The sequence below is a fragment of the Halyomorpha halys genome, unplaced genomic scaffold, assembly GCF_000696795.3.
Source record: "Halyomorpha halys isolate HHAL.00 unplaced genomic scaffold, Hhal_1.1 Scaffold68.1, whole genome shotgun sequence".
NCBI lineage: Eukaryota > Metazoa > Arthropoda > Insecta > Hemiptera > Pentatomidae > Halyomorpha > Halyomorpha halys.
Window position 1 is genome coordinate 1,762,776 of NW_027116161.1, and position 22,180 is coordinate 1,784,955.

Genomic DNA, 22,180 nt, shown 5'->3' on the forward strand with positions numbered 1-22,180 from the left:
GAGCCGAGCCCCTCCCTTCTAGTACAAGAGCCGGAAAGAAAAAAAAAAGGCAGTTATCTCACCCTAATTTTTGATTACTTTAATGAAAACTATGTATAATTACTAGTCAAAACTGATGAGTCTGCCAAGTATAGGTATAGGGGAAATATAAATCAGTAGTTAGTTAATTTATTTTGAGAAATCTATATCCCAGGAACTATGTGACGTACAGATGTTTATTAGCAATAACATTAAAGCTAATTTAATGTACTGTAAAGTAGTTCATAACCTTTACCTTCGTAGGAATAGTAGCTTTCATGATATTTACTAAAGTAAATTGATTTATAGTTGCCCGGACAATATATTTGATTTATGAAAAACTTTAAATCAGAAACCATAGGACGTACAGATGTCTGTCAGCACTCAAATTAAAGCTAATTAAATTTACTATAAAATAGCTTATAATGTTTATCTTTGTAGGAGTAGTAGTTTTCATGAAAACTACTACCCCTACGAAAATAAACTTCATTAACTACTTTATAGTCCATTAAACTAGCTTTAATTTGAGTGCTAATAGACATCTGTACGTCACATTGTTCCTGAGATATAGATTTCTTAAAATAAATTAACTAACTACTGATTTATATTTCCCCTATACCTATACTTGGCAGACTCATCAGTTTTGACTAGTAATTATACATAGTTTTCATTAAAGTAATCAAAAATTAGGGTGAGATAACTGCCTTTTTTTCTTTCCGGCTCTTGTACTAGAAGGGTAGTTATATGAGTAGTTAATATTTCAGTACGTTCTATACAATATTTTTATGAAATGTTGCTTTTTAAAAAGCTATATCTCGAGAACTATTGAACGTAAATAGATCTATTAGGGCTTACATTTTAGCAAATTTACTCTACTTTAAATTACGCTCTCATAGATTTTCTATTGTTGTTGGTAGTTGTAAAGATATAGAGCCTCGAATAAGAAATTAATTATTTTTACCGCTTTGAATCAGCCGCCATTTTTTATTTCCCCTATCTATACTTGGCAGACTCATCAATTTTGACTAGTAATTATATAAAATAACATTTATTTTTGGAGTTTTATACTCAATTTTGAGTTTTTATCGCAAATTTTGGATTTTTTACGGCACGAAAACTCGGTACCTAACCAAAATTGTTCATTTGTTGGAGTAGGCCAATCCAAAGAATTATTTGGGAGAAAAAATTCCCTGGTTCATCGGGATACTGTCACAGGTCGCAATTACAAAATAGTTTGTCTATAAAACATAATTAACACAATAAGAAACTTCGCTTGAATTATAAACATTCATGTAGAACAACTGATTTGAATGACGTTATATTCTCATGACTGTCGATAGTTTCTTATTGTATAAAAATTTGCTGAGAGCGACAATCGATCTCTATAAAAGATCAATTGCACTGAACCAAAAAATATTTGTGCAGTTGCTTATGAAACGAAAGAGCATACGTAGAGATATCGAAAATAACTAAAGCAATTATGATGCAACGATGGGGGAGGCTTGGCCTGTTCAAAACCTTTATCGAATGCTTACCACAGCCGTTTGACGTCAGCGGTTATCATAAATTCCGTGTTGTTATCTTAGTTTACGGGGCAAACATCAATCTTTACTGATAACAATTAAAAATCCTAATTCCAAATCGCATAGATTATATAATGTATTTGAACTGAGAGGAAAATTACTTCTCTAAAGCTTTCCATATATTCTCTTATGTGACATCAATCAACTGACGTTATTATTATTCATAGCATTATATGCCTCTGTTACTTAATATTATCATAAAGCTATATATTTTAGTACCGTATAAATTTAATCATTTGTATATAAAAAATTATTTAACTTTTTTTTTTTTTAAATCATTTATTTATTGTTATTTACAACTGTATAACATATATACAACAAGTAAATTTGCTGTAGGTGAGATAGTGACATGATACAAACATGTGGAGAATCTACCCATTGATAGAACTCCAATAACATTTCTAGAGAAGAAGATCCCGAGACCATCTTCATTTCAAACGCCTAGGAGGATCATTAGGTAATGAAGGAGAAGCCAGGTTAGAAACAACTAGATTTGGATGGTTGGGAAGTTCTCCATGGAAGGAATGGTAACTGGTTTTGGCCAAATGGGAACATATGGGACATTGAGGTCATAGTGAATGACTTGATTTGTGACAAAGTAAGGAGCATTAAGGATTTTGGAGCAGTAAGGGTTGGATTCGTGAGGAATTTGATGGTTTAGTGGAGCCCCAAAGCTCAACTCCTTATGCCTAGATAGGCCTTATAATAGTCATGTAGATCAGTCTTTTGTAATGGATTGGCAATTTAGACCGTTTGTCTAGTAAATGTAATATTCGAAATCGACGAGTAGTTTCCTGTATTTTCAGTCTTGTATGACATGGAATCCTATGTCAGTCGTTTGTCGAGATGTAGTTATTTAACTTTAAAAAAAAAAACTCAGATTTCGAAAATATCCCTATCCACCCTAAGGTTGAAAGGTATTTGATTATCTGAATCAATATATTGGTAAGTGAAATTAACTTCTTAACTTCAGTTTTTAAACCTGCTGTAGAAACCAAACACGTCTCATATTCGAACGAAACTCAAAATTTTTTCAAGATTTCAAAATGGTTCATACGTACAGATGCTAAGTTCTATCGGGTCATTCAACGTCAACCCAACACATTTTTGAATCCTACCGTATCTGCATTCATTCCCAAAAATATTTCAATTAATTATTAATAACAAATTTCAATGGGATCAGGAGCTTACGAAAATAAAATTTCTTAATATATCTTCTAGCTTATTAACTGGATCATTATTCACGTCTGGTTTATTTTTGTGGAGATGGTGATAAATGAATAACTATTTAAACTTAATTCAAATGTGCGTATATATTATAAAATATACGTATGTATATTAAATTTTGAATAAATAATGCTCCCTTTTAAATTGATTTATTCTCAAAGAATTTTTCTATTTAGTTATAAAAGAAATAAATATATTTATTTCAATAAAAGCTAATTTGAACTTTGGAGTCTACAGGTTCGTGCAGGTTCGCACACTGTTCTTTGTTCTCAGTCTAGTCACAGCTCTGTACCGACGCACTTCACGAATATTATTCGTTATAACAATCATTTAACACTTCTAGAAATTACTTGAAATGTTTAAAATGTTAACTACTTATGATATTTAAGGTATATATTAATTTTTTAAATAAATAATAATGTCTTTGTCTAGCCCCTGGTCTCTATTTATTCTATTAGCAATAATTACTATAGTTATCATTACTTCAGAAGTTTAACTGCATCAAGAAATGATTAACAAATTTTAAACTTTATAAATGTACTGTAAAAATTTTTTTAAAGTGTTTAAAAATAATTATATAATAGTAAATAAATTATACTGTCTTTTAAACTTGTTAATACTAAATATACCCATTTACAAGATGTACATAAATGTTTAATAATTATCCTATTCAGTTAGAAAGTAAATAAATTTATTTATTATAATATATCTACTTTGAACTTTGGACTCGACAAGTTCTTGCATGTCCACCATTGTACTGCGAAGTTAGTTCGCTCCCAGTCCCAGCTCTGTAATGGTGCAGTTTGCAATAATTATTCGTTATAAAAAGCATTTAATACTTCTCGAAATTACTTGAGATGTTTAAAATGTTAACTATTAACAATGGTTAAGGTACATATTATTTTTTTAAATCAATAATGTCTTTATCTTCTCTGAGCTATAGAGCTGATATAGATCGATGCTCATCGCAATAATTATTACTTTTATTCATTACATCTAGAAATGAATAAAGGTTTTTAAATTTTATAAATGTTACGCAAGAGTTTTTATAAAATATTTAAGATACTCACTAAATAGTAAAATACACCCGCCAGTCAGCAAATGAACAAAAAATAATTTATTCGTGCCGACGTTTCGACCGGAATTTCAGTTCTTCATCATGGAGTAAAGACATAGATTCTGGCTAAACTATCAACATCTCATTCTGGCTTATTTTTATTTTCATAAACTTTAATATTAATATCGCTGTAATTGTTAATATGAATCAAAAGTTTAATTTATGAGAGAGGGGCTTAAGTTTTTAATTTGTTTAACCTTGAAGCCATTTCCGTGCCACATTTATATTTTTCCCTTATTATCAAAATTAAAACAACCTTTGAAGGAATGAATTTGAAAATTTTAAAATATGTACTTTCTGAGAAAATTCAAATAAAATTTTTAAATAAGGTTTTCAGAAATGTTGACTTATTTTAATCTAAATAGTGTTGTAAATCATATGAAAGGTCATGGAATATACCTAAAATGACACAAAACCCTATCTCTATTTAAATTATGGAACCAGTGATCCGGCGGGAGGGATGCGCTGGGATCTTTTGAGCTCTGCTCTACCCCCCACACTAGGGGCATATATGAATATATATATTATATAAATATTGTATATAAGAGTGTAAATGTAACTAGAGATAATATTATTTTTATTATTATTTTATTTTATTTATTTTTAATAATACATATGGTTTGATTATTTAATTTTGTTTATCCTTCTGTTTGTATATATATTAAGAGAGATTTTATTTATTTATTTTTATTCTTATCTTAAATTTATTATGAATGTGATCATTCACCACTATTACCTATTGCTCACAACTGTGTGGCAGATTGTAATCTCTATCAATAAATAAAAAAGTAGTTTTGGTAATAAAACAAAAAAATTATGAAGTTTCTGCAACAATTTAAAAAATGTTAATCTCTGTTTTTGTCCATTTATGAGGAGTTGATAGCTTTGTAAACCAAAGTCTAATGAACATATACATTTTGACAGTTTATCATGTCTATACTTATACATCTGTGCAAAATTTTTAATGCAAAAAAATTCAAAGAAAATCTAAAATAGTAAGCCTGAAAAGTGTTTTGAGTTTAACGTAACCCTTTCTGTATATTAATTCTCTTTGATGCATGAGACGGAATGTTCAAGCGAGGATTCGTAACGTTCAGTGGTGGGTGGGTACCCGACTACTGTACAAAGTTTCATTTGTCATAGATGTTAACTTAGATAATTACCCACAAATGTGTTTAAGTAGATATGTACATATATTTCCATAGTTAGATCTATAAAAAAATTAATATTGAGGTATGGTACCATAATTTTATTGCTTACATTAAGCTGTCGAAGGTGGCGGATGAAGAAGTAAAAATAATAATAATAATATTTATTTATTCTGGGATTCCTTTAGAATAATATATAGGCATCAAAATTAGGCTTTAGAGCCTTAGAGTGAAATACAAAATAAAAAGGAAATTATAAAACATAATAAAATAATGAATTTAAAAAGATAAAAATGAACAACAATAATTAACAGAATAGAACAAATAAAGTAAAACGATAAAGTGTCATATCATAAAACATAAGATGACAGACAGTTATGATAATAAGTAATAGAAAAAAAATGATGAAAATCATATATAATTAAACTATAAATAATAAATGGAAAGGTACAATTTCTGCTAATATACATATTTCCTAGAATAAACCATAATCTGGAACATTAAGTATAGAAAATATATAAACCTTGTTTGAAACTTTCAATTGTTATTCTTCCGGAATAGAGTGTACAGAAGGTGGTCGAAGCAATGGGATTTGAAGGTTGGAAAGGTATTAAAACTACAAATGATGGAGGGAATAGAATTCCATAGGGACGAGGAAAGATCTACCAAAATATTTTAATTCCAAGCATTTTCTAGGTAATTATAGAGAAATATTTATATGAATTATACATGGATATATGTTGCTTTATATACATTTTCTAGCTATGTTGAGAAAGTTGAGGTTATAAATGTTCTAGGTTTACAAGAATTTATGATTATTTGGAGGACAAATGATACAAAATTTTAAGTAAACATAATAAATTAAACAATACCGTAAATACAGAAAGAGTAATTATGTTTCCCGCTAAACAATCTTATAGGTAAATACATTATTTGCTAATGAGCTACGTGAGCAATCGTCATCTTGCGATTAGAAAAAAAACAACTTTTTCTCACAATCACTGTATAAAACTTTTGTAATGGGCTTCCTTTACTAAAACATTAAAGACCATGTATATCTTGAAGGAATAAGAGAGTTCATAAATATTTCATAAAGTGAGAAATATAAATTAATTATGCCCCCCCCAGGCTATTCTCGTCGGTTCCAAACTCCTCCACACCCTCGATTAGTGCTTTACATGGATTAGCTACATTTCCCAAACAAATTGAACAATCATTTCAATCCTAAACAGCATCTAGGATCCCATGATTAATTTCCTCAAAGTACCCATCACCCTCTAGAAACCTCCCTTACTCTTCCTCATCTCTACTACGGATGTCACTGGACACATGGAGGAATATCCATTGAACAAGAAATAGGACTAAAAAAGATTAATGAACTGTTAATAAGATTCATCTTCGGTATTCCCAGGCGTTCTCATATCTCTCACTACTATTCCGAGCAAAGTTGGCTTTGTCCCAGTATCCGAAGACAATAACTTCTTGGCACATTTAAGTTTTAATCCCTAATTACCAAAAAACCTTTCTGTATCATTGACCCCCTCACCCTACGTTTATCTATTCACCTGTAAAACACAAGATCCCAACTGACCGATTTGTACATCCCTTACCATAGAACTACCTCCTTTCAAAATTCCTTTACTGTTCGAGGTACCTCATTTTGGAACTCTTTATCTAGATCCATCCGTAAAGCTTCCTCCTTAACATCACTCAAACACCAATTATATATCCATCTCCTTGACTATCAATCTTCCGTAAACTTGTAAATAACAGTTATCAATATATGTATATAAACATTATAATAGTTTAATTTAATTATGTTCAATATCAGTTGATGTAGCCAGACATTAACTGATTCAAATACTTTTGAAATTGTTCCAAATTGTTATTCTTAGGAGACAAAGCGTCCCAGAATAAAGATCGATTTTCCATTTTCATTTTCATTTAATAATCTATCGAAAAACAAATAAATATATAGACAAATAATCTACATTAAAATTTACTTCAATTTTAGTTTTGAAGATGGCCACGAGACCAGCTAATGTAAAATGTCATTAGAGTGCTACCAATGGGTAGAGTTTCTCTACACGCCTGTAACACTCCAATTTAACTTAGATCAGATTTACTAAATGTATTATAATGTACAGTTGTAAATAGCAATAAATAAATATTAAAATTTAAAAAAAAAAATTAGTTTTTAAAAAAATTAATAAATTTTGCTACCTTTGAATTTTTAGCGGGTTCCCCTTTATTTAAGAGATAGTTTAAAAAAAAAAATTACGAAATAGAATTATATGGATAAAAAAAGAGGAACAAATTAGAATATTGGATATTGTAAAATATGTTCTATAATGTAATATATATTATTTTTTATATTAAGAAAAATAATAGTACAGACAATAATATGATAGTTAAGAATAGTGATATAATAAAATAATAGTGATAGTACAGACAAATAATTTATTTGCTAATGAGCCATGTGAACATTCAATACCTTGAGATTACAATAAACAACTTTTTCCAATAAGCACTAATTACAACTTTAGCCATGGGCCTCCTGAACGAAATCATCAAAACAAATTGACAACCAAAACCACGAATATTTTAAGGAAATAGTTGATTTCATAAATATATCACAAAGAAAGAAACATCTTAAATTAAAAAGACCCTAAATACAGCTAAATTAATTATTTTTCGCTCCCAAATAATCTTTAGATAAATAATCAATATATAGATAAATAATCTAGATAATATAGAAAAATTATCTATTTGCTAATGAGCTTCGTAAACAATCAAGACATTGTGATTACAACACATTTTTTCCAACAAGCTCTGATTAAAACTTTAGGCAAGATAAATTATTTTTCGACCCATAATAATCTTTAGATTAACAATCAATAAATAGACAAATAATGTAGATAATATAGACAACAAATCTATAGAAATAATCTATTCGCTAATGAGCTCCGTGAGCAAACTTGACCTTGTAATTACAACAAACAAATTTTTCCAACAAGCTATAATTACAAGTTTAGGCATGAGCTGAACGGAAACATCGAATCATATTAACTTCTTATAGCAGGAATATTTTAAGGCAATAGTTGATTTCGTACATTTGCGACAAAATAAGAAAAATTATAAATTAAAAAAGCTAGATTAATTATTTTTTCCTCTAATAATGTATAAATAAATCAATATACAGACAAATAAATAGACATTATGCCGATATAATAAATAGATTGGCCATATATATAACAAATCAGGGAGGTTATAAAACATATTAGAGATGTTGATATGTCCAAAGAGGTAATGCCTAATATAGAGCATTGGTTTATATTCATTGATAAATGCAGCAATAGTGAAAGAAAATAATTTAAACAATGTAGTTATAAAACAATTTATAGTATAAGTGTAAAGATGGCATGATTTTCAAAATGAAAATATGTTAAATTTGTGGTAAATATGATTACAAGAATTTTCAATATTACCCATATTATATAGATAAAAATTGTTGATAAGAATAACTTAATTGTTTCAATTTTAGGATGAAAAGTGCATGAGTACGGGATAATTGTGCCAAAACGTTGTTCAAGCAAAATATGGAATAGCTGATATTCTATTTGGAAGTTATTTTTCACCTCAACAATTAAAAAAATTAATACAATCAAACTTCTTAAAAATCCTTGATAAATACTCTATTAGCTAAAGAGCCATGTTATCAATCAAGACCTTTTGAATACAAGATACTTTTTCCAGCAAGCTCTAATATCAAGTTTAGTAATAGGTCTCCTATAGGAAAACATCAAATCAAATTATCCTCTAGAACCACGAAAATTTTAATCAAGTGGTAGAGTTCCCAATTACATCAAATTACGAATAAGAAACATTTGACTTAGTACTATTTATTACTATAGTATTACTAGCTTTGCTTCTAGGATGAGAAAAGGACACGTTTGAGACGTTATTATAAATTTAATAAGCAATTTGTTATCATTGAAATTAGATGGGGAGTTTGTTCCACAAACAAACAATTGTGAGAAAACGACAGCTGTGGTTTCTAGAGAGGCAGTTTTATCAGTACTAGACATTTCTAATGATATTGGCCAGCCTGATAATGGACATACTGTTGCTGATAACATACATTGGTATCAGCTTTAGTGTTTGTTCTATATAATCCTAATTATAATCCATTGTTGTAACAGCTGATGCTTCATCGACTGGATTTAAAGCTGTGATTTCCCATGCTTTCTGAATGGATCATGTAATATTAGGTTTATGATTTAAGCAGAGGCGGAAATAGGATTCGGGCAAGCTCAACAGCAGTATAATATTTCGATCTAATTTTAATTATAGCATAAGTTCATTTTTTGACAGTATATTGGTCAAAAAACCAAAAATATTGTGGTGGCAGTGGGGGTTCAAAATTGGACCTTACCTAAACAGTTCGCTTTCTATAGGGACAGGTAAAATCAGAGGGCTAATATATATAAATGTATACAATATAATTATAAAAGTATAATAAACAATATTGGAAATTAAACAGCTGCAGTTAAAAAATATACATGGAAAGTGAATTTAAAACAAAGAAATTAAAATTGAGGAATTGAGATATATATGAAGTAAAAAAAAAACAATACAGTATTTTCTGTGACTGCCCATAAACAAAAAATTATGAAACTAGCTAAAGTTTGTTAACTCAGGATTCTGACGAATGAGAGAAGTAATCTTCGGGCCAGTATGAAAATGAAGTTGTTTCAAGATGAGCCTCTGAGGCTTAATAAAGTGAGGCTTTATGGCTGTAAGTAAGTCCTGCTGCGGAATAATGAAGTTGGAGCTTGTCAGACAAATCCTCATTGCGAGGGGATTTTTGGCTGTGTATATTGGTTGCAAAAAATTTTTTTTTTTTTAATTTCAAACTTTAAATTTGATATTTCCGTCGAAACATTTTGTTCTTGGAAATTAATTTTCATATGAGAGAAATAATAAAATTATTTTACTAAGTTTTATGACGGTAAAGAGCACCGTCATTCGAAACATTTTATCTGGCTATAAAATATCCTAGAAATGGTTATGACAATACCATCACGTCAGGGAGGTTCATCAATTTCGTTGAAGTTTTGTAATAAAACACATGACTTCAGTTTACTGACAGACCTTGAAAACTCAAATTGAAAGTCTATTAAAAAAAAAAAAAAAAGTTACTGAAGAAGAAGGTCCCAAAAAGTCGGAGTTTTGGATCTAACATGACCAAATTAAAGTCTCGCCTGGATTTGTTGAACCCAAAGGATACAGAAAGTAGCAACGATCGCTATCAAAGAGTCCTCCCAGAAAATAGAATTCAAAAGATCTTAAAACCCTGAAGAAGGTTTAATGGAAATGTGGTAGGAAGGATGGAAAACCTGTGCACCAGTGATATTTTATTAGCAGCCAGAACTACTTGAGTAGGCATTGTACAATGAGTACGTTACAAGAGCCGTGAAGAAAAAAATGCAGTTATCTCACCTTAATTTTTTATTACTTTAATGAGAACTATGTATAATTACTAGTCAAAACTACGAGTCTGCCAAGTATAGGTAGGGGGAATTAAAAATTGCAGCTGTTTCAAAACGTAAAAAAACAAATTTTTCATTCGGAGCTCTATATCTTAAAAACTACCAACACCAGAAATTCTAAAAGAACATTGTTCAAAGAAGAGTAAATTTGTTAAAATATTAACACTAATAGAGCTATTTACGTCCAATAGTTTTCAAGATATACCTTTTTAAAAAGCAACATTTCATAAAAATGTACTGAAATATCAGTAGTTAATGAATCAATTTTGAGAAATCTATATCTCAATAATCATTCGACGTACAAATGTCTATTAGCACTCAAATTAAAGCTAGTTTGACGGGCTACAAAGTACTTTATGACGTTTATCTTCGTAAGAGTAGTATTTATCATGATATTTGCTAAAATAAATTGATTTATAGTAGTTCAACAAAAGTTTGATTTATGAAAAACTTTATTTAAGAAACCATTGGACGTACGGATGTCTGCCAGCACTCAAATTAAAGCTAGTTAAGTTACTATAAAGTATTTTATGACATTTATCTTCGTAGGGGTAGTAGTTTTTATGATATTCACATATGGATATAAATTTGGCAAATCGGAATATTAATTTGGCGGATCTGTTTAATCCAGTTAAGATTATTTGTCTCATTTTTGCACAAAACCGTACGTTCAATATAATTCATTAATTCATTTTATTATTCTTCGGGACAGCCGGACAATGAATGCTTAACTGCCCCAGGCTGGAATCGAACCCACAACGTTCCGAACCGAGCGCGCATTTTTACATACATTTTTATATAAAAAATATAATTTATTTCATTATATTGCAGTGCGCTCGGTTCGGAACGTTGTGGGTTCGATTCCAGCCTGGGGCAGTTAAACATTCATTGTCCGACTGTCCCGAAGAATGAATTTGGACACTCCCACCTTGGTTAGTACAGCAACGCAGGTAGCCACCAGGGGTTTGCAAAAAGGACCACTAGGCTCATTTGCCGGACTTGTTCCCCCCCCCCCAAATACCAGTATCTTTGCTGTGTACGTATTTAACGATTGTTATATACCAATTTATTTGTGTTTTTTTTTTTTTAAATAAGAACATATGAATATTGATCGTATTAAATGAGTTTAAATGTGTAAAAAATACAAAAAAACCATAAGTTGCTTCCAGTTCGGTAGAAAAAAAAAGTATTATGAAAAAATCAAGTCAGATTTGATTTCAGGGTCTTTTCAAACCATTAAATACGAATTTTCATATAAATAAAAAATTCTAAACATTTTTAAATATTTTTTTTGTACCGATGTCTCTCGTTCACGAAATGAATTCATAACTCCTTCTTACAATGTTATCCAAATCCAACATAACTATAGTTAGCAAGTCAGATTTGTTTTTAGCTTCATAAAAAACACTTAAATATGGATTTTCATAATAAACAAAAAATATTTTAACTGGCCCACTTGTGTGTTGATTGAGTACTCATTGAAGCAATGCGGACCGACTGACTTTGAAAAGTTACTTAAACTATTTTTTATTTTATTTATTTTTTTTTTTTTAATAAAACAAAAACGGCATGAATGGATGGACCCTATACAATTCTGAATTGTATAGGCCTAAGGGATGAACAAAAGATGGATAAGAAGCAAAAGCAAAAATAAGATTAAATTTGGCTGCGAGAAAGAGAATAGTATGCTTGCCTATTTTGTGAAACGTAGAAAAAAAAATATATTTGTTCCTGAGATATCGACAATTTTTTTAAATAAGCCAAAAGTTTAGGTTTTTTACAAGATTAAATGATCTATTGGTATCATCAATTTCAAATAGTTCCGTACATACTTTTCAAGAACATTTATTGTATAGTTTAGGTATAAATTGTATTATTTTTTAACAGAAAATAGCTGGTAAATAATGATGTATATCTAAAATTTTATTTTTATTGATCAAAGGTGGCGCATTCGACTAAGGTAAGGGAACTTACAGCCTACGTCATAAACAATTGTAGTCAAATCGGCCATGTTTTTTGGCTTTGACTTCCGGTCTAAAAGGAGTAATCATATCCAGATATAATTTTTAGAAATTTGGTTACACCAGATTCTGCCATTTGCTTATAATAAAAAACGATAGATATGAAAAATATTTTTTGTTATATTTTATTTTTTCGTAGCCCTACTTGTATGAAATACAGTATTTCTCTCTAAAATAAATATATGTATTGGATGCCTATCCATTTAGGCGAGAAAACGATCGTTTAGCTTTCATCTTAATTTTAGAAATGAAAGTAAAAATTTCTAAAATTGGAGAAAGAGAAAAAGAGCAACATGTGACGTTATTAGAGTTGAAAGCTCCTATCATTATGAACTTACATAACTATAGTTGCATAACTTGAACCACAATAACCAAGAATTCGATAATAGATAAGACAGAAAATCTTTCTTATCGGTTTTACTGAGGGCATTCTAAGAGGAATCCAATACTGGATACTTATAGTTGAACGCTGTACCGTTTTCTGACCATGAGATGGGCCAGTTTAGGTATATTTGGAGGTACCTGAGTAGGTGCCAGTGAAGACTCGAGGTACCAAATGGGCTCTTTATACCAGCATTACTGAGAAACTTCAGGTACCAAAAGCTTCTTGCAGTTGAAAGTAACTCAATGATTTTTGAGATTTTTTTACTTCTTATTCGTATTGAAATTTACATAGTCCAACCTCTGTGCGAAGAAATCACAAATTCTTCGAAAATCGGCGCAAGAGCCTAACTCAAGTAAACCATCATTCATGAATAAATTTAAATTTATAAATTAACTAATTTTAGAACTCACAAAAATGTCTTAGTGTCTCCATTTTAAATTTGAAAATAAAATATATCTGATAGAACAACGAAATTTCTGTAGCTCTCATCGAATTCTTAAATCAGGTTGCTAAGCATCGTTAAGATAACTTTAATCTACTCTAGTTGATAATGATAAATATTAGATTAAAAAAAACCCTATCGAAATAATAGATTTTAAAAAGTAACTAGAATTGTTATTACTTCTCATGGCCCTTGGTTTTTTCCATTTGAACAGCGATTCGAAATTATTACGTAGTAATGGTAAATAGAAAATATCGCACTAAACATTAAACATTTTGCTAATGTATAGAATATAATCCAAAATAAATATAATTTTATGTTGTAACATTAATTTGATTATTAAAATGCGTGATAAAAAGAAATATAGTGAGTTTTATAATTAGAAAAATATTTTTAGTATTATTACTAGTAGCATCTGCGTGAGGCATGTTTACCAATATTATAACATATAATATAAATTATGTTTACAATGATGATGTGATATCATTTTTTTCGGTATTTTTTTTAAATAATAAATATTTACGAGATTTAAAAATTCATGCAATTTTTAATTTTTTTATAATTCTCCCTGAGATAAGTTAATAATTTAATAAATTTCTCATACTCATTTCTTTACTCTAATAGCTGTAATGAGCCATCGACATAAACAAAATTAGAAAATAAATATTTAAACTATTACGTTGACAGAGCTGTCAATGTTTAACAGATGCTGTTTTGACACTTTAAAATTGACATTACTTCTATAAGCTAAACGTTTTGTTGCCTCTCTAATAGTGATATTTTCTAAGATTACAATAAATTACAACATAGATTATATTAATTTACCTAAGGAACTGCAGGATGTTTGTCATTGCTCTAGTACTAGACTGTTAACTGTTCACTGCTACCCCAAGACTAAAACATCTCACGGGGGCCAACGCTGATAAACCAGTCGTGCCAACTATTTTCTGTTGGGCGTAGCAGTCTACATGGCATTTTATTAGTGATCTTTTTTTTTTTTTTTTTGCCATATTGGGTAAGTAATCTCTCAGTTTGTTGTTGTTGACCATTGTTTTCTTAAAATGAACCAGTTGAATAATCATTTCCTTTCAAAGATACGGCGTTGTGTAAGACAGACCTATTCATCCACTTATTAGGCAAACAAACTTTATCTATTGGTCAATCGGAAGAGAGACAATACACTTCATGTAAATTATATTTAAAATAAAGCTTACTAAAAATGTTAATTATTTATTTGAATTTGAATGTTTTCTATCTAAATATCCTTTGCAGCAATCCAGGGATTTAACTCAATGCCTTTGATACCGTTTGGCGTGTCTACATACTCTCATTTTGGTATTTTATCATTTAACCATACAAAAAACATACACTGTATGTGTATATACAGTTAAAAGTCTATTTATAGCTCTCATATTCATTTATATGTGTATTGGCGTATTTTGAGCAACATTTTCTATCCCCTTGCCTTCATATTGTGAGATATGAATGATTTTTATCATCTCCGATATCTTAAAGGATTTCTCTTGGCTACCAATCCAGAGATAGTGTGCAATACAACACATACCACTGGCTTTGGCTAAGGCATCGATTAAGATTTTCATCTTAAAGTTATCCTCAGTGAGTTGAAAGAACTACTGGGATCTTTCGTCAGTTTTAGAGTTTCGGCACACCCTCTTTTTTGCGGTTATAACTGGATCAGCCCATCCGATTATTATCTTCATCAAGGATACGTACGAGATAAAAATGATGAAAAGATTATAGCCAAACATTTGGGTGTGGTTAAAATATCTTCACATCATTTTTATCTCAATGAAAAAAAATAATGAAAAGATCCTAGCCAAAGATAAGAGTACGGTTAAAATCGATAGAATATTAAGTATACATTACTGTTAATGAGGAAGAAAATAATAATACAATTAAATTCGAAGTACCTGGACAGACATATTTCTTTCAAAACTTGTCGGCGCTTAGAGAAAAATCTCTATATTTATGTTAAATAGAACTCTGTGTGGATTTGTACATCTGAGTCAATTGGTAATTGCCAAAAACATTACCATGCCAGGCTTGCCATAGGCTTATCACCGAAGGTAGGGGGTTGCTATAGTCTATTGGGGGTGTTCAAAACCTAAAATATCCCTAAACTTTTGACTGGATTTCCTCCATTTACATCCCAAATTTGTTTTTTTTTCCAAAAAGTTTTAGAAAATAGATTTCTATAGTTAGTATTTATAATAATAAGCTCTGAATGTCATGATCTGTTTGATTAATGTATTACAACAATTTTGAAATTTTGAAAAAATTTGAAGAGGGTTCTCAAATCTCAGATTTCTCATCTTTTGGGGTTTCAAAATTACTGGAGAAGATGACTCTCTCCTCTACCCCCTTCTTCCCAAACGCCATCCTTTGGTAAGACGCAATTCGTTATAATTTAGATAATAAATTTATTTTTAACTTGTGGTTAGTCGGCATTTATTATTGAGGACTAAATAATTATTTAAGTTATTGTTTAGACATGAATTTCTTGTGGTGCTTAGCATATTCCCCACTTTTCCTATTCATTTTAAAAAGCCGCCACCTTTTTCTAAGCCATTCTGATATCTGATGTCCTCTAATTTTTTTTAACAAATATATAAATATCTCAATTCTTTTAAGATTTTTTTTTTTATGCACTCATATCTACAGAGTGTGCTAAGCGAATATGAAACCGACTTTTCGGTGATTTTCAACAAATTTTCAATAATAAATTTTATCTTATGTTAAAAAAAATAATTATAATGAGTTACTATTTATGTAAGTTAAAACCGTTAATTGAATATGAGTCCGTATTTATAGATTTCGTTAGAGTCAACATTTCGGACTCCTGCACGTGAAACAGGAGGAAATTTTAAGACTATTTTGAAAATACTTCCAAGGGGGCTAAGTTTTCAGCAAAATAATTATATATGAATTTCATTTTTACGAAATTTATTTCATGTTTATTGATGTTTTCATTTAAATTATATTTGTGATTTTATATGTTTTATGATTTTCGATTAGACTGGCTTGATATATGATGTCCTCTAATTTCTTTAATTTCTTTTTAGTATTTTTTTTATGCACTCATATCCACAGAGTGTGCTAAGCCATCCAGAGCGTAATTAATTTTAATGAAATATTTTATCAATTTTGAAGTTATATGTATGTTCTTTGTTGTAACCTGTATGTTTTTTTCCGGACAGTCATAATAAATAACATTGAGTTGATTACTTTATTATTAATTTTTAAAAAAATAGAAAAATGCACAATAAAATTATTACATTATAAATTAAACAAATATTTACCTTATTAAAATCATTTTTTCCCGTCGTACCTATCAGGATTAACTCTTAGCTTGCACTATTATGTTTAAACTTACAGGAAAATACACTGCAATGTAAACAGATATTTACGTAATCCTCAGGTACGAGGAGAGGATCACACGTGTGTCTCATAGATTTTGATCAAAATTGTAGCTGAATCTAGGTTTCAAAATATTAGACAGCTGAGAATATTAACTGCCGATGTGCCAGTGCGAATCCAGGGGAAAAAATAGAGAAGTTGGCGTATGAAAAACTCATTTCATTTTATATCTCCGGTTCTGATCTAGATAGAAAAAATGAGTTCCACCCCAAAATGTACCTACTCTAAAGCGATAAAATAATAATAAACAAGCCATCAAACATTCAAGTATTAAACTTTCAGAAAATATCAAAAAGCCATAAACATAGTGATTTTTTTTACAGGAAACGTTAGTTTAAAAAAAAACAAAAAAAAAAAACTCAGTTTACCTGGAAAAAACAGTTTGTTCCAATTTTTTATGAAAATCGAAAAAACTAAAAACCATCACGCTTGGTAACAATACAAAAAGTCTGATAATTTTTGTGAAAACACTAGTTTAGAACGAACCAAACGATAGTTACGATAGTTTCACTCCTGATATTTAAGAAAATCATAAAACACGAAATAAATATTATTAAACGTAAATCATAAATTAGTTTTCTGCAAAAATTCCTCTTGGAAGTATTTTCAAGATAGATAGTTTTACAATTCCCTCTTGCTTCACGTGTACAGCATTTTACGAAATGTTTTCACTCTAACAAAATATTTAATTACGGACTCATACTCAATTAACGTTTAAACTTATATAAATGGTAGCTCATTATAATTATAACCTGTTATTAAAATTTAGTATTCGTTTTGCCATAGAGGAAAATTAGTAATTTAAAGTTTATTTATTTTATTTTATGAGTTTTTTTATTTTATTTTATTTTATTATTTTTTTTTTTACTTATTTATTTTATTTTTTTATTTTTATTTTAGTATGTATGAGATCAGTCATCAATATTACCTATTGACCACAACTGTGTGGCAGATTGTAATATCTATCAATAAATAAATCTATCAAATTTAAAAAAAAAAAAAAGAAGTTTATTGAAAATTGCAGAAAATTATTTGTTTTAAAGAAAGTAACAAAGATATCTAAATACTTTTGTTTTTGTTATTGCTTGCTAAAACAGAATATTACTTTATCAATAATAATTCATTGCCTACAACAGAAATAAATATTAACGTCAGGTTGTAGAGTGATTTAGAGACGATTCAGATGTTTGTCTGCTTCTAAGGTTCTAAACAAACCAACAGATTTCAATGGAATGTACGCCTGAAAGAGGAAAATTATGACGTATAAAATAATTTATGTTTTTTTTTTTAAATTTAAAAAACAAAACAAGACTATTTTTTTTTACCTAAAAAAAATCATGTAAAGCCAAAAAAAAAAAAACTGTAAAACTATTCTGAAAACACTTATGTTACACTCGTACCTTATGTTTTATGATTTTCACAAAAATTAGGAATGAACTGGTTTCTTGCGATGGAAAATCTAAATATGAGTTCGATTTCGTCATAAACTAAAGTTTTCTATAAAAATTGCTATTTTAAAGGCTTGGAATTGTTACCAAGCTTGATACTTTTTTTGATTTTCATGAAAATTAGAAGAAAAAAAAAACTGCAACACTTTTTTTAAAACAATGGCTTTGCTGAAGGATTTTTTATATTTTGTGCAACTTATTTTATTTTTATTTATTGATACTTACAACTGTACATAAAATACAACAAGTAAATTAGAAGTAAATTGATAATGGAAGGTACATGCATGTAGAGAAAGTACATAGTTGGTAGCACTTTCAAAACATTTTTACAATATAAGGTAAGATGGCCTCGAGACAGAAATGGAAGATGAAGCAAGACTAGAAACAAATGCATTTAATTGGCAAAGGAAGCTTAAATTAGACTTGAATATTTTGATGACTTATTTTATTGATTTGCAATTACAACATTTTTGTTCCAAACTTATTTTATATCTTCATTAAAACTAGACCCGATTTTTTTCTGGTACACCTGAGGCGCGTGTTGGTACTTCATATTCTCAAAATTTTAAAGCATAGATTTACGTAAAAATGCTTTATTAAAATCTAGACGGCAAATATGCAGTATTTTTCTACTTAGTTCAACTAGTTCGAGTATTGTCAATACTTTTACCAGGATTTTACAAGAGATGTCTAGAGTTTTCTATACAAAGTAAAGAGGAATAATATGACTCATCTTCTGATCTTAAGTGAGTAAATATAATTCCATATAACATTTTTCCATTTAACAAACCTAAAGGATTAAGAATGTAATAAAATAACGATTTACTATCTAAATTCCTTTTAAAGATATGAAATGAATCATTCCAACTCCAAAAACTAAAAAAGAAATTGCTAAATGTGAGTCTAAAGTTATTTAAGATTTTATACATTTTTAGTTAATATTTGAGATTATTAATATTGAATCTTTATAGTGTTTACTTGTGGATAATTTCATCTCAAATTAAAAATAAATTCAAATTTTTATATCCATATTTCGAAACACCTATTTTGGTCACTGTAACAAGATATGCTGCCACTTAGGAATAATTTTCTAGTCGGATCCTTTTTCTTGCCGATTGGTTAATTAGTAATAATTGGCAAATTTTATTTGCAGAGTTTCAGTATTTTATATAAAATAGAATGAACAAATCGTCGTTTCGTCGACGACTGACTAAATAATTATGAAATATATAGAAAATAGCCAAACATATGTTTGAGGATACTTCAACTGCTACAGATCAGAAGGCGTAATATTTTTTTTATTACTCCTGTCATGGTTATTTCTGACTTATGGAGTGGGGGATTCATCTAGAGGTAAACAACCTATTATAACCAAGGTAGCGGGTCAAGTTTTCATTCCATAGGACCACCACAGAATGAAAATCTACTTCTCAGGCTGGATTCGAACCGGTATCGCTGCACGCACGAGGCAGTCGCTCGAGACAGCACATATTTTTATATATCCATAATCCAAAAATTTTTTTTCCTTTATAATGGCCATTTTTTATTTTTAAAAAAGCATATTTGCAATAGAAATCAGTCGTTTTGTACAAATAAGATGATTGCACGCCCTGTGAATGTTTTCATTAAGATGGACGTATTGAACTCCAGAAATGCAATATAAAATAAAATAAAAACGCATTAAATTAAATTGAACAAAATTTATTCCTAAAATAGTCGAATAAAATAAAATCCTTATTTTAGGTTCATTAATGAAGAAAAAGATATAATTAAAAATAAAATAAATATAAACCAAAGGATGTCAACATAAATTTATAAGAAGCAGTACAAGATATTGAATTTTCCTGGATGGGTGAACCTTACGTTTGTTGTACAGAATGATAACCCTTGGAACAATCGCCCAGACATAATCCAAAATGAAATCAACTTCAAGTTTTATTTTTACTTCCAGGATAATTTTTGTTTTAAACAAGTCTTGTTCTAATGGCCACATCTTTTTCCATACTGACTGATACTTCAAAATCATTGCACACACGATGGGTTAACTCCTTCAGCTACAAATAGCCCAACTAGTGTACATTTTTTAAAAAATCTTCTTTGCGGGTAAGGCTTGCTTAGTTCCTTTAATTTTCATGATGAAGAATATTTCCAAAGGATCCCTCTGTAATTCTCGTAAACCTAGCAACTTTTATTAGTCTTAAAGCTAATACGTTTAGTAAATACCTTTGAGTCTAGATAATTACTGATGACCTACAAATTAAAAAAAAAAAAGTGCATTGCCAGGGAGAGAATTTATATTAACGTTGATTTTCGTGTATTCAAAATAATTAACCAACTGTTTCTTATACAAGATTAAATTTAAAATCACCACTAATGCCGCACTAATACACTAATACATTCTCGACAATCCTTTGATAAGCAGCTTGTTGAGTGTAGAGGCTGTCTTCCATTAATAAACTTAAGATGCAATACATTACATGTACATAAATAAAAATTTCAATTTATAATAGTGCATATCTCTTTTAATTTTTGTCCTACCGAGTGTGAGATTCGAAATAAGATTTTAGACCACTCGTTCATTAGAGTTAGTTGAACTATGACTAGGAACAACTATTTTCCAGATTTCTCAACTGCTATCAATAAAATTTGTATGACGTTCATCAAAATATTCCATTACTAGCATTGGTTACCGACAGGGCAAGCGATTAAGTCTGACGTAATGAATATGAGCTGCCAGTTGGAGATAGCTAGAGTTCTAATTTTGTTTGACATCTACCCCCACCAATTCATTACTTGCTTAATACAGTCATTCTCGGGCTAATTGCGTTTATATAAGTAATAATATGATATTTTAAATACTACATATTCGTGTGAAACATTTTTTTTTTTAAATTTATTTATTTTTATTTACAACTTTATAAAAATAAATACAACAAGTAAATTTGCTGTATGTGATATAATGACTTGATACAGACATGTGGAGAATCTACCCATTAATAAAACCTCAATAACATTTCTAGAGGAGAAGATCTCGAGACCATCTTCTTTTCAGACGCCTAGGAGGATTATTAGGTAATGAAGGATAAGCCAGGTTAGAAACAAGTGGATTTGGGTGGTTGGGAAGTTTATCATGGAAGAATTGGTATCTGGTTCTGGCCAAATCGGCAACATATGTAAGATTAAGGTCCTGATGGATAACTTGATTTATCACAAAGTAAAGAGCATTAAGAAGTTTACGAAGGATGTTGGACTGTAAGGATTGGATTCGGGAGGAATTTGATGGTTTAGTGGAGCCCCAAATCTCTACTCCGTGTGTCCAGATAGGGCTTATAATAGTCATGTATATCAGTCTTTTGTAATGGATTAGAAGTTTAGAACGTTTATCTAGTAAATGTTGTAATAGTCGGAATCGAAGAGTAGGTGAAACGTTTTGAATTGAAATATAATAACATGTTAATTCCATGAACTATTTTTTTTTTAAATCTTTATTTTAATTTATAACGTGTTACTAAACTAAACTGAGTGAACTAAATTGACAATTTGAAATGTTCGATGACTTTTTATAGTCCAAAGATAGTGTAGTGTGATTTTAAATCGCATTGCTTATTATTTACTTCCTTATTAGTATGTATGGTATTTTGTGTTGTCTTAAATAAATAATAGCATACGTATAGTATGCAATTTAAATTTAGGTCTTGACTATTACAACATTTACTAGACAAACGGTGTAAATTGCTAATCCATTACAAAAGACTGATCTACATGACTATTATAAGCTCTATCTGGGTATATGGAGTTGAG

General features: G+C 29.4%; 1 protein-coding gene across 1 annotated transcript in view; it reads right to left on the reverse strand.

Moving 5' to 3' along the window:
• The window catches only part of LOC106692719 (phosphoenolpyruvate carboxykinase [GTP]), a 51,983-nt gene extending 37,535 nt beyond the window's left edge, over positions 1–14,448 (reverse strand). Inside the window, exon 1 of the mRNA XM_014438827.2 lies at positions 14,319–14,448. Within this exon, the coding sequence (XP_014294313.1) occupies positions 14,319–14,344 (26 nt within the window). The 5' untranslated portion in view covers positions 14,345–14,448. The remainder of the gene's footprint in view (positions 1–14,318) is intronic.
• Positions 14,449–22,180: the final 7,732 nt, after the last annotated feature.